At 39.4% G+C, this 13,469-nt stretch overlaps 1 protein-coding gene across 7 annotated transcripts in view; it reads right to left on the reverse strand.

Annotated features, from left to right (window-relative positions):
- PRMT8 (protein arginine methyltransferase 8) overlaps nucleotides 1-13,469 on the reverse strand; it is a 74,680-nt gene that overhangs the window by 18,697 nt on the left and 42,514 nt on the right. For 6 of the 7 annotated variants that reach the window (XM_054827448.1, XM_054827403.1, XM_054827424.1 and 3 more), the window contains 4 exons: nucleotides 13,219-13,374; nucleotides 5,838-5,901; nucleotides 2,196-2,338; nucleotides 1,723-1,810 (listed from right to left, as the gene is read on the reverse strand). In XM_054827448.1, the coding sequence (XP_054683423.1) occupies nucleotides 1,723-1,810; nucleotides 2,196-2,338; nucleotides 5,838-5,901; nucleotides 13,219-13,374 (451 nt within the window). The remainder of the gene's footprint in view (nucleotides 1-1,722; nucleotides 1,811-2,195; nucleotides 2,339-5,837; nucleotides 5,902-13,218; nucleotides 13,375-13,469) is intronic. The other variant, XM_054827431.1, reaches the window with a different exon arrangement.

Raw genomic sequence — 13,469 nt, forward strand, 5'->3', positions numbered from 1 at the left:
AGCAAGGTGAAAGAAGGCATAAGGGATTTTTTGGGGGGGGCAAAATGGCTTTGATTCCTTTACAGAATGGATGCCTCATACATTCTTTTGAATCTGTAAATCTTGTAAGGTCATTACATAACTGAGGAGAAAAGGCTAGGCTGTGCTTGAGGAGTAGATATAATTCTCCCTAGCACCTACAGACTTCTTGTCACTGCCCCACTACACTGGGCTTGCTTTTGACCCAAAATGGCAGTTTTTACCCATTGGCAGTTCTGTGTATTGGCACTGAATTTGACTACAGAAATACTAAACTTTCTTTTCTGAGAGGCAAGGAATTATAACTTATTAATTATAAATTTTCAGTTAGGCATTTTAATTTAAAGGTTGAACCCACTAATTTTACCTAGGCTTTTGCAAGTATCCTTAATTAATAAAACTGCTTAGTAATTTTGTGATTTTTTTTCCCTCCTTAAAGGAAAATGCCTTTAAGAGAAATTGACCAGCTCTGAAAAATAAATAAAAAAAAACAAAAAAGAAAAAAAGAAAAGTGAAATAATGTAGAAGTTAATAATTTTATCAAAACTATTATGACCAAACAAACCCAAATTTGGGTGACCTGGGGGACAACAAGTTGAATGTGAACCAGAGGTATGACTTTGTGGTGATGAAAGTGAACCACATGCTAAGATATGAGGAGTGTCCAAGAAAACTGGGTTTGCTTAGCCTGGGACAGCAAAGGCTAATAGTGGGATTTAATTGCTATCTGCTGCTACAGAAAAAAAGAAGAAGTCAGATTTCCTTCAGGTGACAAAGGACAATGAAGGCAAGTTTCAGCAAGGAAAATTCTAATTGGAAATTCAGAAACACGTTTACTCCTGAGGGTGTTTCAGCATTTCAACAAGTGCCCAGAGAAGATATGGAATCCCCACCTCTTGACCCTGCAGGGCAGGGCTCTCAGTGATCTGCTTTAACTGTGAAATCTAGCCTGCTTTGAGCAGGATGCTGGACTACGTGCCCTGTAGAGGTCACTAATAACACCAGTTATTCAACGACACTTCAAGGAAAAAAAAAATAGAGAGGAAAAGTCAATTGTATGCATCTATGAAGTAAACAAAAAAAGTTTAGAACTTTTTTTTATATCAAAATAAAATGGAATTTTCTGATCTTTATTTTTAATTTAAAAATTCTCACATAAAGTGTTTTTATTAAAAAGTTTAAAAACTTACATTTTTTTCTTCTTGACAAGCTTATTAGTGAGGTATTTTTTCTACGCTTATTTCTTAACATTTGCACTTCATTTGTATCTTATTAATTTTTCTGTTCTTGTTATTTTAAAAAGAAAATCCAGCACATGAATCGCAAGAGAATATTACCACTTTTAATGGCAGTTAATGTGGGATGATGTATATATCACAACAACATTGAAATGTTGATGTAAATCTCCTAAAATCCAAGTTTTAAAATAGAGGTAAAGGTATCAATATAACTCTAAACAAGGGCTACAACAATTTATTCATGCATCTTTCCTTGGTGCACTTTAAATTACTGCAAGTTTCCTGAATTTATCACCAGACTAGAGTTTTCTCAGTGTTCATGTTTATATTGGAATTCTGGCCTGGTCAGTGTGATTTCTTGGCTTTTACAAAACTTTGCCAGTGAAAAGATTACATTAGGCTAATATAAATCAAGTATTTTAGAGAAATAACCATAGAAAAAGGTTACTTTTAGGTGTTTACTCACAGTGAATTTTGAAGTCCTTGTACTGTCTGTCTTCAATTGCTACCACGTACAAAGCAGCTCGGTCTGGAAACATTAGCCCTCCAGGTTTCTGTTGATGAATTGTGGGGAAATGGATCTCGTAATCTATTCACCTGACAAAGACATCACATTTTGAACTGCACATACAAAAAACAGACAAGCACCCCTTGCATGCCTTTATTGTTTTCCTTCAGATTGTTACATCAGCTTTAATCTCAGCAACTCTTGCAGCCTGTGGCAATGTCATTAGCGCTACACGAATTTCACCAGCAGGTAAACAAAAGCAAAGCTCTTACACTGAGATTCCCTTTGTTAATCTCTTTGTTAAAGCCTAAGAAATGGCACTTGGAGATGTAACTGGGTCTTGTTATGGTGATAGTGGCAGAGAGAAGACTTGTAGTCAGAAAATAAATGATGATTTGTCCAACAATGAGTATGACATGCAGAGCACCTACCAGCCACTTGTCTCGTGCGAAGATGACTGTGTTTAACATTGACTCATAGAACAGACAGTAACCCATCCACTCGCTGATGATGATGTCTACTTTATCCACAGGTAATTCAACTTCTTCCACTTTACCTTTAAATATTGTGATTACTGAAAAGAGAATCCAAAGAAATATGTTTCACATAATAAAACACCTGACTACATTCCTTATTGGTGAATGTCAGGGTGACCTTTTCAATGTGATTCTCTTCTTGAATGCCTGTAGATAAGGGGTGACTCCATGCGACTCAATGGACTTTACGCTATTTTAAAACTACTTGCAGTAGGTATAATAAACCCCAAAACCAAAACCAAATAAAACCCATATGTAAAAAACCCCAGAAAAACAGGCCTTACCTGTTTACCTGCATGGTCTCATTTTACATGCCCTTTGGAATTTGGAAGATTTCTAGATCATTGACCGAGTAATGCAAAGTATCCACCTAGAATCCTTCAAATATCCCTGTACACATACATGATCTCATCACTGAGATATTAGAGATTTATGGAACTGTGATCTAATTCTCATCAGCTTTTCAAACACATTATGCTGGTTTCACAATGAGGAAGCTAAGGCTTATTTCTTCCATGAATTCTGGGGAGCTGACTCAACTGAGAAAGTAAGATCTAGCCTGATAGTACACAAACAAGAAAGTTTGTACAAACATGGTTCTCTCATGAAAAATAATTTTGCATTCCTTTCTGCTTCATGATTGAATCTTTTATAACATACCAGCATTCTCACTCTGAATCTTCTATCTGGTTTAGACTTGTATAACTTTCCACATTTCTCTAAAATGACTGCTGGAAAGCATTGCTGCCAGGTATTTTGTCACCAAATTAGTTTCAAGGAAATTAGAAAGATTGCTAGAAGTTTGATGTAGTAGAATATCAGATCCTCAGAGACACTATTACAACATTGCACATTAAATTACTGTCAATACTGTATACTATTTACAGGAGAGTGGGTATACACTGCAAATCAACAAGCAATTAATAGAACTGGTTGATACTAGAACAGGTATTTTGCTTAAAGGAAAATTAAATGGTGGTCTATATTTAGTTCAGTTGTTACAAATAATTTCATTTTAGGATCACTACACAATTCACTAATCATTCTTGCATTTTTAAAATATATCTCCTATTTAAAAATGTATTCCAAATTCTTTAGATAAATAATTTTCAGCTTGTGTTTGATTGCTACTTATATTTTTTGTTGCAGTGGGTAAAGTCTCATGGTTCTGGATTCTTCCTTGACAAGGCAACTCATGCACTTGAAATTCAGGAATAAGTAAGTAGCGAATACTTTACTTTCCATCACTAATTGATAAGATTACTCTTAATAAATGGCAATTTTTAATGATGGCAACTTTTATTTATGAAAGTGTTCAACATTCGGTTTGAAGAAGATGAAGGTACTTTCATTTAGCTAGAACTAGGTTAGCTGTTTAAGAGTGGAAGTGTGGGTTGAGTGATTTTTAGAACTCAGCCCAGGGAAAAGGAGGTTTCATCTTTCCAAAATACATGCAGTACTAGTATTACAGTAACCAGATGCGGTCACTTCATTTGCATAGCAAACTTTTAATCCAGACTGGCCTCCTAAGAAGTTGGGAACACTGATTCAGACTGGTAACACAAAGTATCAGCTGGTATGTGCAACCTGATTGGAAAAGAGCAGCAGAGTTCTCCTTCCCATTCTTTAAACTCCTTCCTTTCACAGTTAGTTGATCAATAGTTCATCTGTTATACTGAAGACTCTTCGAGTCTATAAGCTCCAGCCATGAGTTCTCTTTAGTTCTCTTTTCTCCCAAGAACTTTCACTGCCACAATCTTTTGGAGTGATTTTTAGCACTGTTGACAGCTGTCAGAGTGACACACCTGCAGATTTTGAAGCCCTCTCTTTATACCTAGAACAGTCACAGGGTAAGCAGCAGCAGCAGCACAAGTTCCTCCCACCTCCCTTCACTTTGATGAAACATCTTCATAAGGCACCATGTGGGAACAGATTGTGCTGTCCCTGGCTGTATTATATCTGTTCTGGAAACAGTGGGTTTTCTCTTGGTTCAGCCCCTTTTGCTGACTCTGCATTTCTCTAAACAATTAGAGGGAAAAAAGAAAAATTTCCATGAGCAACAAGATACTTCGGCTCAATACCTGGTTGCATTAAAATAAAAGTGAATATGGGTGAGTGTAAAGTGTGTAAGTGTAAATGTTAGTTCAGTTGTGTAATTTGTTTGGAGACTGAACTGAGTTGGACAGACTGCTGAATCTGTCCAGGCAAGTCTCCTGCTAAAGTGGAGGGGTCTCTGCTTCTTCCTCCAGTTTTTTCGAGAACTTGCTCATTGGAGAAACAGGAGGAAGAAGCAGAGATAAATACCTTCTGTAACCTCAGGAGCACACTGGATCTTTCTTATTTATTCTGACAACGGTCCCTTCACACACAATTCCTGTTGCTGGAAATCCAAACGTGAATAGATATATGGTATGCTGTTTGTGTAGCTATTTGATGAAAGGCCACACTTGGAATATAAGGGCTCTGTACCAAAGGTGCAGGACAACCAAGCTGAGGTCAACACCTCATTGTTTAGTGCCTTATCCCTGCTGTGGAGGGCAGTATTTTCTGGTCCTTTGCTTCCTTCTTTTTCTGAACCAAGTTGCATACACTGGCTAGCCTCTCATATCCCGCGTCACTGCTGTGTCTTTCACACCACAGCACTTGAACACGCATGATGTACAATAAATTCTCCTGCCAAACAGCTCTGTGTCAATCAGAAGCTGCCAGTGACAGCAAAGAAATTAGAGCAGATCTAAACCAGAACAGAAATCTATTCCTGTGCATGTGCTAGCATAGCACCAGCACAGACACAGCTAAAAGTGGGGGCAAAGGATACAGTCTAGCCAGCTATGACCTACGCCGTTCTGCAGCAAAGGCAAGCTCTTCACAAAGGGCAATTTTAAACAAGAACTGTCTCACAGCCTCAGTTAAAAAAAGCCTGATTTTTTAGGTTGTTGCAAAGACATTTTGCAGGCAGTGATTTGGAGGAGGACTGAAGACATGAAATAGAGATTGTTGATTATTTTTTGTTAAGAGTTTTCAGTAGGTTGGAGGTATTTTTAGTATTGTTTTTAAATCCCTGGCAATTTCAACAGTTTTCCTTTCAAGAAAAAAATAAACTTCTATGATACTGTTATTCTGAGAATTGAACATTTTCATTTGTGTGTGTTTCAATGGTTTTTTTAAAATATTTTTTTTAAAAGTGGGAAGCCAGAAGAAATTCTTAGTGAAAAATTTGTATTGATATTGAATACATGGCAGATTTAATTTAAAAAGTTCAGCTCTACTATGGGGCCTTCTGTCTGCTTTGCTAAATTAAACTGCCCACTGATGAGTCCTATTTGCTTCTGTTGTTTGTGAGCCTAGAAGTAAATGTAGACATAACTTCTCCCATGAGGAATTGTTGTAGTGGCTAGATGAGGTGTTTAGGTTTGTATTTACATAAGTAAATTATGCAAAACTACCATTTACATATAAATCACACAACATAAATTAATCAGAAAAAGCAAAACAGTTGTCTTTCTCCTGAAGAAATTATTTTTACATATGCCTTACTGTTGTCCAAGTGGTTGGCCTTGATAATTTTTTCTGAGTAGTCAGATATACTTGAGCATTCAATCTAGGAAAAAAAGAAAAGCAAGAGGAAGAGTGATTATGTGTTAGACATCTCAGCTATATGAATAAAACCAAAATCTGCTGAAGGCAGAAAAGACTCTATAGAGCAAGTAACCATTGATAAAGAGTAAATTAAACCTGTGTGGGCAGGATCATGATCAATGATACCTTAACACTGCAGTCTGTGTTTGAGTTAAACTGTGTTTGAGTTAAACTGAGATTGTTTCAAAAAACTGTTGATGTGGAAAAAAAGAGGTCCTAACTACAAAATAACATAATTATTAATAATAGTATTTAATTTATTCCTGCTACTTCAGAATATTGCCTCCTCCCCAAAAATATCTGCCGAAGGGAATGAATTAGCATGGTGCTATATTTCCTCACATATTTTAAAACAAAATACATTCAAACTGTGTGAATAATGTTAGAATTTGAACTATGCCAATAATTCTGTGTCAAGAAGCAATTGCTTTTCTCTGAAAAATCTATCATCTTTTGAAATGCATGGTATCAAAAAAGAATACAGACAATTTACACATAAGAAATGACTGAAATTATTGTATTTACAAAAACATCCAGATCTGCATGTCTTTTCCTATGACCAGTTCTGTGCTTTTACTAGGGAAGGAATTACAGAGTACCTTCTAGTTTTAGATTTGCCCTTAAATTTGTTAAAATCTGAGTTCTAGCATAAAAGCCCATGTTTGCAATGACCTTTGATATCTTTTAGAGAAATACTGTGTTCCATGAATCTCTCTGGGTTTTGTGCCCTTTTAGAATCAAGAGGGCCGAAGTTGCTGGTAGTCACATAATCAGTTCCTAATTTACCTCTTCCAAATTTGACATTAATTGCCAATAATACTTCATATAATCCTTGTCTCTCTAATTCCCCTATGGGAATTGCAAATAGTATTATATTATCTCTAGTGAGGTGTTTTATATGTCCAGTGAATTCCATTTAACCTTTAAAAGCCAAAGTGTGCTTGACCTCTGTGATGGTGCAACCGTGGGATAGGGGCCGTGAAATAGAAACTACAGAATCAGGTTGAGATAATTAGTGTGTAACCAAGGTAATAGGTAATGAAGCTAACTGACCATGGCAAGGTACAGTGCTGCTATGTTCCATGTACAGTCCCTACCAAACTGAACAATAGGTTTGGAGATATTAATCTTATGAAGTAAGTTGTTATGGACAGGTGCATCCACAGCAAGGATACTGCGCATGCCTGCAAGAAGAGGGTCACCCAGCGGACACGGGTGTGAGACCACTGACGACCACCAGAGACCCTTGAGGACCACCGACTCAAATCACTGAGCATGCATAACAGGGAGGAGAATATGGAAATGGATTCTAAGAAATGATTATCATAGGACTGCCCTTTCTGAGAAAAACGATGAATATGTATGTTTTGATCCTATATAACCTGTGTGTTGGTGATCACCTGGCATGCACGTTGGGTGGAACTATCCCCCGTGCATCCAGTGCTGCAATAAAGAATGCCTGCCTTTTAACACTACATTGGTGTTATGAGGTTTATTCCCGGATTTTGGTGACAATGGCACTCACAGATGGCAGAACAGCAGATGGAAGGACATACAAATCCCTTATTCTTTTTATATAGCCTATGAAAGAGCTAGATGTAATAGTCATAAAATCAATCCCTGTCCCCATGGGAAGATGAACATTAATTCTACTTAGCTTGCCTGTGGATGTAAACCACTCCTTAAGATGTCTGACTCAGTGGCCTGAAAATAAACCAAAAGGAAGGAACACTAGAGTACCAGTCCAGAGAATCAAAGAAAGAAATCCCTTGGAGAGAACTGTGTCCTTTTTCTCCATCCATCTGCTTCTTCCCTTACTGTAAACTGTATAGACTCTATGACTTGTCTCTAATTACAGCCATTATAGCATACTCAGTTTTCCTGTCTGTATTCACATATATTTGGCATTTTCAATTTCATTGACCATTATTTCTGCTTCTTTTGGATGATTTTTAAATAAAGCATGGGTATATAGATGTTTGGATGTGGCTTTCCAACCTTTCTAAAGAAAAACATGCCTTTGCATAAAAATTTCTATTTCATGAATGACTACAAGTTTCCAAAAGTCAGCTTCATTCTCAAAGAAGCAAAATAATAACACAACACTCAAATGTTCCAGGAAGGAAGACATATTTCAGGAAATAAACTTCCTTTAGGGTGGCTAAAGCTGTTAATCTCTAATTTGACTTGAACTCTATACTGTAGTACAATTTTATTTCAAAAAGCAACTTGTTTCTGAAAAAGAAAATACTGAATTCTGTAGGTGAAGAAATAGGAAGAAAATTCAGGGTTGTCAGGTTTTTCCCCAGTTCTCTTTCAAGTCAGTGATCTGCTCAAATCTGTCCAATATTACAGAGCATTTGGATTTTACGAAAACTCTGTGTTCCAATGAAATATGTCTGCAGCTCAGTTTACAGTCATAGAATAGTTTGGATTGGAAGGGACCTTCAAAGATCATTTGGTCCAACTGCCCTGCTATGGGCAGGGACATCTTTCACTAGATCAGGTTGCTCAAATCCTCATCCAACCTGACCTTGAATACTTCCAATGATGGAGCATCCACAACTTCTCTGGGCAACCTGTTCCAGGTTCTCACCACGCTCATTGTAAAGAATTTCTTCATTATATCCAATCTAAATCTACCCTCTTTCAGTTTAAAACTTTGCCCCTTGTCCTATCACTATAGGACCTGTTAAAAAAGTCTTTCTCCACCTTTCTTATAAGCCTCTTTTAGGTACTGAAAGGCTGCAATAAGGTGTCCCCGGAGCTTTCTCTCCTCCAGGCTGAACAACCCCAACTCTCTCAGCCTGCCTTCATAGGAGAGGTGCTCCAGCCCTTTGATCATCTTCATTGCCTTCCTCTGGACCCACTCCAACAGGTCGATGTCTTTCTTGTACTGGGGATTCCAGAGCTGGACACAGTACTCCAGGTGGGGTCTCACCAGAGCAGAGTAGAGGAAGAGTATCATCTTTCTTATCCTGCTGGCCATGTTTCTTCCTTAGCCCTATATACAATTGGCTTTATGGGCTGCAAGCACACATTGCTGGCTTATGTCCAATTTTCCACCCAACAGTATCCCCAAGTCCTTATCTGCAGGGCTGCTCTCAATCCATTCATCCTCTAGTGTGTATTGATAGCGATGATTGCCCTGATTCAAGTGCAGGACCTTGCACTTGGCCTTGTGAAACATCATGAGGTTCACACTTGTCCACTTCTCAAGCCCGTCAAAGTCCCTCTGGATGGCATCTTTTCCCTCAAGTATATCAAATGCACCACTCACCTTTGTGTCATCTGCAAATTTGCTGAGGGTGAACTCAATCCTACTATCCATCTTAATGAATCTATCAAGTAGTAGTGGTCCCAGTATGGACCCTTTAGTTTCTTCAACTGTATCTAGTTCTGTGTGTGTCTATTCATCTCTTCTCAGTCTTCAGTGTAATGCTGCAAATGACTCCTCTTTTACTGGGGTCTCTTTCTGGAAGTCACCACATTCCCAGATTTCCTTTTCTCCTGGCTGTGTCCTCATCACCACCTTTTTATCCAAACCAGTTAACATCTGACATGCACTTTCATTTTATGTCTGTTAACTCCTTACCTGTCTTGTTTGTGTGAAAATACCATAGAATTCAGGTAGTTCTACTGCAGTGATTGTCCTGAATTTTGTATAACTAAACGCAGCAGACAAACCAACATTTCAAGAGTTAATTGAATGTATTGTTCTGTCCCTCACTCACCCCTCCCAAACATCAACAACCATGTGCCAATCCTATCTCTGTATGTCTTACAACAGCTCCCCAGTTAGATGAACGTCATTGCACGATCTACTGTTATCCTCCCATGATGGTTAGGGGTCAGAGCACATGAAGAAAGAGGAAAAACTGAGGGGGCTGGTTCTGTTCAGCTTGTAGAAGAGATCCCCCCAATCCAATAGCTATCTTCACCTATGCAAAAAGGGCTTGCAGAGAAAATGAAGTCAAACTATTCTCTGAAGTGCACAGTGACAGGACAAAAGGCAGCAATCAGGAGCTTCAAGAATCCTGCTGATTGTAGCACTGGAATAGGTGCTGGGAGAGGATTTAGAATCTTCATACTTGGAGATTTTCCAAATTGGATTGGACAAGGCCTTGATCAACCTGATATGGCTTTAAACTTAAGTCTGCTTTGAGCAGGAGGTTGGAATAAATACTTCCAGAGGTCTCCTAAAGTAAATCTTTCTATGAGTCAACGATTCTATGATTTACACCTCTTCAACACCCAGAGGTGATTCTAGCAGTTGGCTGAGGTAGTGGCAAGGAATAAGTTCCAACAGTGAGTAAGAAGGTATAAGAAGAACCAGACGGGGTAGTGGATGAATTTGAACCTGAAGAAAGGAAAGAGTTCAAAAGAGGAGACTGATTTCAGGGGCACTGTAGTCAGAAAACCAATACACTGCATTTGTCAACTATTCCCACATCATGCTATTTGAAAAAAAAAAAAAAATCACATCTTACTGTAGAGAAGAAACTGGAACATCTCAGCTGTATGTAATAACTCATGGCAAGTTGTGTTGGGTTTGCGTGGCAAGGTTTTGGTAGCGGGGGGGCTACAGGGGTGGCTTCTGTGAGAAGCTGCTAGAAGCTTCTCCTGTGTCTGATAGAGCCAATGCCAGCCAGCTCTAAGACGGACCCGCCGCTGGCCAAGGCCAAGCCAATCAGCGCCTCTGTGATAACATATTTAAGAAGAAGAAAAACACTTAGGGAGAGAGAGCTTTTGCAGCCGGAGAGAGGAGTGAGAAGATGTAAGAAACTCTGCAGACACCAAGGTCAGTGCAGAAGGAGGGGGAGGAGGTGCTCCAGGCACCAGAGCAGAGATCCCCCTGCAGCCCATGGTGAAGACCATGGTGAAGCAGGCTGTCCCCCTGCAGCCCATGGAGGAAGCATGACGGGGTGTAGAGATTCCACCTGCAGCCCGTGGAGGACCCCATGCCAGAGCAGGTGGAGGCACCTGAAGGAGGCTGCGGCCCGTGGGAAGCCCACACTGGAGCAAGTTCCTGGCCGGACCGGTGGACCCGTGCAGAAGGGAGCCCACGCCAGGGCAGGTTTGCTGGCAGGACTTGTGACCCCGTGGGGGACCCAACGCTGGAGCAGTTTGCTCCTGAAGGTCTGCACCCGTTGAGAGGGACTCCATGCTAGAGCAGGGGAACGATGAGAGGAGTCCTCCCCCTGGGGATGAAGAAGCGGCAGAAACAACGTGAGATGAACTGACCGTAACCCCCATTCCCCGTCCCCCTGTGCTGCTGAGGGGGGGAAGGTTGAAGCCGGGAGTGAAGTTGAGCCCGGGAAGATGGGAGGGGTGGGGGGAAGTGTTTTAAGAGTTGATTTTATTTTCTCATTCCTCTACTCTGTTTTGCCTAGTAATAAATTAGATGAATTCCCTCTCTAAGTTTGGTCTGTTTTGCTCGTGACAACAATTAGAGAGTGATCTCTCCCTGTTCTTATCTCGACCTACAAGCATTTCGTTATGCCTTTTCTCCCCTGTTTAGTGAATGAGCGGAGTGAGAGAGCGACTCTGGCGGGCACCTGGCCTCCAGCCAGGGTCAACCCACCACACAAGTGTTTGCTTTTTAAAAGGAACATTCACAGTTTCCATTGGCACTCTTTGCCAATAGGAGCATAAAGTCTGAATTTGACTGTAAGATTGCCACTATCAGATCTCTGAAATACCTGTCTTTCCAACACAAATACAATGCTGCAGCTTGCTGTGTAACAGGGTTTGTGGTGATGTAGCTGATGTGACAAGAGGGCTGAAACTCTTAAGGCGGTGCAGAGGAGTTTCACACCTAAGTGAAACTTTCTCTTTTCTTGAGAGCTAAGTTTCCTGGATGGCACATGCCACAGCTTCAGTGCTGAACAGTCCATGGGTGAGCTGATACTGTTGTGACATCAAGCTTTATAAATGCCTGATGTACAGCCTGAACTGTAAAGAAGCCTAAATAAAAAAAAACCAAACAAACCCAACAACTCAACAACAACAAACCTGTAAACCTGTGGAAAAGTATTTACTTTCCTTTCACTGGGTGAATTTTCCGCCAGTGAGCTGGCTCACTGTAGAATCAGATAAGCACCAGTGCCAGCACAAGGGAGGGTGGAAGACCATATGGCCAGGTATCTGGGACATAGGAAGGTGGGAGCACAGCATCATCATTTTGCATATGCTTTACTTTTACAGTACTGCAATGTCCTTGCGCGAGACCTGCGTTCCTGAATCAGAGAAGGCTACAGGTTTATTCTCCCTGAGGCTTTGAGATAATAAATTGTGTACTTGGTTAACAAAAAATACATTTTATCTGCCAATTCTGTATATTAAGTCTCATGCTTAAACTCCAAAAATTTTGCCAGCACCTTCTGATTTCAGCTATCTGTACTTCCATGCTCTAGTCTAATACTCAGATAAGGCACTTAGAATTAACATTGGATTTTGAAAATATAAGCTTGAGAATTGAACAGGAGTCCTTGCATTTCATGTATCATTACTAGTAATAAAGACACACAGTTTAGATACTCAGTGACATCAGTGTCTTCAAATGCACAGATGTAGCCAACGACGTTTTAGTGAACAATTTTGTCAAAGAAGTACACAGAGAAATAGAATCTAGGTCCCCTTTCCTATGTTGTGTTGTGCCTGCAGGGCAAACAGAAATCCAAAGCAAAAAGAAATTGTATTTGTCATTTTAGAGTCAGTATAAATAACTCTGAACATACTTAGGAAGTAAATCTATGCTCTAATTTTTTCTCTGCAGAGAACTGCACATTCATGCTCCTAAAGTTCAATATATTTAAAGTAATCATTCCCTTCTGTCTCTGAAAAGCGTTATTGTTGGCACAGAAAACATGCACATGCTTTCTTACATGATTTGCTGAGTTGTAATGTACAGGGAAAAGTGTAAAAAGAAATTTGTTTCCAAGACTACAAAGTTGCAGAACAAGAATTTAAAAAAGCAAGATAGTTCTTTTGACCCCTCTGAGTAGGAGTGAGTCCCTTCTTTAATATTTTTTGCAGCCAAGAAGAAACGTGGCTATGTACCAGATCACCAAAGATTCCATACAAGAAAATACATTATATCTCAATTTGGAAAAGGCAGGGTGTAGAAAGCAATAGAAAGTCACTGTATATCAAGACATACAAGAGCTTGGAGAGAAGAATTTCAAACCAAGACAAGTAAGAAAAGATAAATCACAAAGCCAAATTCTCAGGCAAAATGCATAAACAAGCTCAAAAATATGAGAGAAAGTCTTCTTACCCCATATACCTTCTTGGCTCCTGCCTTTGCAGCAAACATGGAGAGGATTCCCGTGCCACTTCCAACATCAAGGACAATCTTATCTTTAAAAACATGTTTATTGTGATACATTGAGTTTCTATAGGTTAATGTGCGCACTTCATCCTTTAACATTTCCTGTGATAAAAAAAGACATTGTGTTATTATTTGAAGTGCTGAATTAATTCCTTTATTAAAATTTAAGCATTATTAACAAACAACCCGAATAGTTT

The sequence above is a fragment of the Grus americana genome, chromosome 1 (genome assembly GCF_028858705.1).
Source record: "Grus americana isolate bGruAme1 chromosome 1, bGruAme1.mat, whole genome shotgun sequence".
Classification (NCBI taxonomy): domain Eukaryota; kingdom Metazoa; phylum Chordata; class Aves; order Gruiformes; family Gruidae; genus Grus; species Grus americana.